Source organism: Mustela erminea, chromosome 3 (genome assembly GCF_009829155.1).
Source record: "Mustela erminea isolate mMusErm1 chromosome 3, mMusErm1.Pri, whole genome shotgun sequence".
NCBI lineage: Eukaryota > Metazoa > Chordata > Mammalia > Carnivora > Mustelidae > Mustela > Mustela erminea.
In genome coordinates, this window is record NC_045616.1 from 9,106,406 (window position 1) to 9,109,148 (window position 2,743).

General features: G+C 37.4%; 1 protein-coding gene across 1 annotated transcript; it reads right to left on the minus strand.

The window, feature by feature from the left end:
• Positions 1-1,030: 1,030 nt before the first annotated feature.
• Positions 1,031-2,026, minus strand: LOC116585538 (olfactory receptor 2T8-like). Its single transcript, XM_032334920.1, has one exon. The coding sequence runs from the start codon at positions 2,024-2,026 to the stop codon at positions 1,031-1,033; it is 996 nt and encodes a 331-aa protein (XP_032190811.1).
• Positions 2,027-2,743: the final 717 nt, after the last annotated feature.

Sequence of the window (2,743 nt, forward strand, 5' to 3'; positions counted from 1 at the left end):
CCCCCTCTCTCTCTGATAAATAAATAAAATTTTAAAAAAAGAAAGAATGCACTAAGATTCCAATTTCTCCATATTCTTGCAGCATTTGTTATTACTACTATTTAAAGTTTAATAACATCTTTCATAATGGATGAAAGGAATATTTCATTGTGATTTTTTGTGCATTTCCCTAATAACAAATGACTGTCTCATCATATGCTTATCAGGCATTTGTATATATATACTTTGGAGAAATGGGTATTTAAATCTTTCACACATGTTTTAATGTGGTTGTTGTGGAGTTTTATGTGTTACTCATGTATTCTAGATGTATATTCCTCAATTATTTATTTACTTCAAATACATAGGCTATTTTTTCACTTTATTAAAGGATGTTTATCAGAGGGAATTTAGGTTGTGGGTGGATAAGGTGCTGCGCATTGTATGTAAGTGTTGAATTGCTAAATTCTACATTTGAAATGAATATTACACAGTTTGTTGACTAGCTGAGATTCATGGAGCACTGGGTGTTGTTCATAAACAATGAATCTTGGAACACTGAAAAATAAAATAAAATTAAAAAAAATCTTGGGCGCCTGGGTGGCTCAGTGGGTTAAGCCGCTGCCTTCGGCTCAGGTCATGATCTCAGGGTCCTGGGATCGAGTCCCACATCAGGCTCTCTACTCAGCAGGGAGTCTGCATCCTCCTCTCTCTCTCTCTGCCTGCCTATCTGCCTAGTTGTAATCTCTCTCTGTCAAATAAATAAATAAAATCTTTAAAAAAAATTAAAAAAAATCTTTATATTGTAATGAAAAATAAATAAATAAATAAATAACTTGTAAAAGAAAAAAGTCAAGAAAATTTTTAAAATAATATAATTATTATACATAAAAATTACTATATATAAAAAGATCCAAAATATATAGTTCTGTCTGAATTTCAAAATAAAATAGTAACAGTTATAGATATAATGCATATATAACTATTCCCTTGGAAAATTCACACAATTCTTTTTGTATAACCTTGAAATTTGGGACAAATCAATGTCATCTTAGTCATGATTTAAGGTAACGCACTGACCTATACACTTTCTCAGGGCTCCCTTGACATCACTGTTTCTCATACTATAGATGATGGGGTTCAACAAAGGAGTGAAGATAGTATAGAACACTGACACTATTTTATCATGGTTAGCTGACCTGTAGGATTTGGGTCTCATATAGATAAAAATAGCAGCTCCATAAAAGAGTCCCACCACAGAGAGATGTGAGGAGCATGTAGCAAAAGCCTTCTTGCGGGCTTCTCTAGAATGCATCTGGAGAACTGCAGCAAAGATAAGACTATAGGAAATCAGGATGAGAGAAAATGGAACCAGGAGCATTAATACACAGCAGATATACATGACATTTTCAAAGGCCAATGTGTTGGCACAAGCCAAACGCACCAGAGTAGGGGCCTCACAGAAGAAATGATTGATCTCACGCACATGGCAAAATGGAAAACTCAGGGTAGCAGCAGCCTGCATGAGGCCATCAGCTGCCCCCAGGAACCAAGACCCCACAGTCATTCTCAGGCATAATTTCCAGCTCATGAGAACAACATATCGCAGTGGATGGCAAACAGCCACATAGCGGTCATAGGACATGGATGCCAAGAGGAAACACTCGCTCCCTTCCAAAGTGATGAAGAAGAAGATCTGCAACCCACAGCCAAAAGGAGAAATGGACTTCAGGCCAGTCAAGTAGTCAGCTGTCATTTTGGGCACAATGGTGGTGACTAGCATCATGTCCATGAGGGAGAGTTGGCTCAATAGAAAGTACATGGGAGTATGAAGCCGGACATCCTGATGAATCAGAAAAATCATGAGGGCATTGCCTAGTAGGGAGGTGAAGACAATTGTGAGAACCATCACAAAGAGAAATAGATGGGCTTCTGTGTGATTAAAGAGTCCTAGGAGAATGAAATCTGTCGTGGTGTTCCAAAGGTTCATGATTTCAAACAAGAGCAACACTGCAAATGAAGAAATAGATGATTGAGTTTTCATCATCTTACTTTCTCAAAATATGTTCCCAGTGCAAGACAATAATACCAAATTCAACATTTCATTAACTGTATAAAGTGTGTAATGATGTTTCCCCTCAAATTCAGAGACACAATCTTCTTTTGGTAAATAAGAGAAAATAAATTTGTTAGTACCCAGTATAGAGATAAGTTTATTTTTCTTCAGGCTCAAAAGAATCTAAATATCTGAAGGCATTCTCTTCACTGATCTGCTAGTAGTGAAACTGCTCTAGGTTGTTGAATGAATAGTATCATACTTGAGGAGATGAAGATGCTGATTCAGTCTCAAAGATGTGGTCTGATTCATTGAAATGGCATGACTGGAATCCCTCTCTTCCATGGTCATTTGATTTGCACCCAATTTACAAATGCCTCCTGTACTGGAATGCAAATCAAGACACAGAAATTGCAAAAAGCTCCCTCAGTCACTAACTCCATTTGTTTCAGCATCATGATTGTACTGACAGAATTCTACTTTAGGGTTTTAGTTGGTTGTTTCAAAATTAAACATAGAAACACACTTTTAGGGGTGCCTGGGTGGCTCAGTGGGTTAAGCCTCTGCTTTCAGCTCAAGTCATGATATCAGGGTCCTGATATCAAGCCCCACATATGGCTCTCTGCTTAGCAGGGAGTCTGTTTCCCACCCCCCTATCTGCCTGCCTCTGCCTATTTTTGATCTCTGTCTGTCAAATAAATAAATAAA

Bases quoted from the DNA above. Each gene is read 5' to 3' on its own strand.
- LOC116585538 (XM_032334920.1), bottom strand. From the start codon at position 2,026: ATGATGAAAACTCAATCATCTATTTCTTCATTTGCAGTGTTGCTCTTG.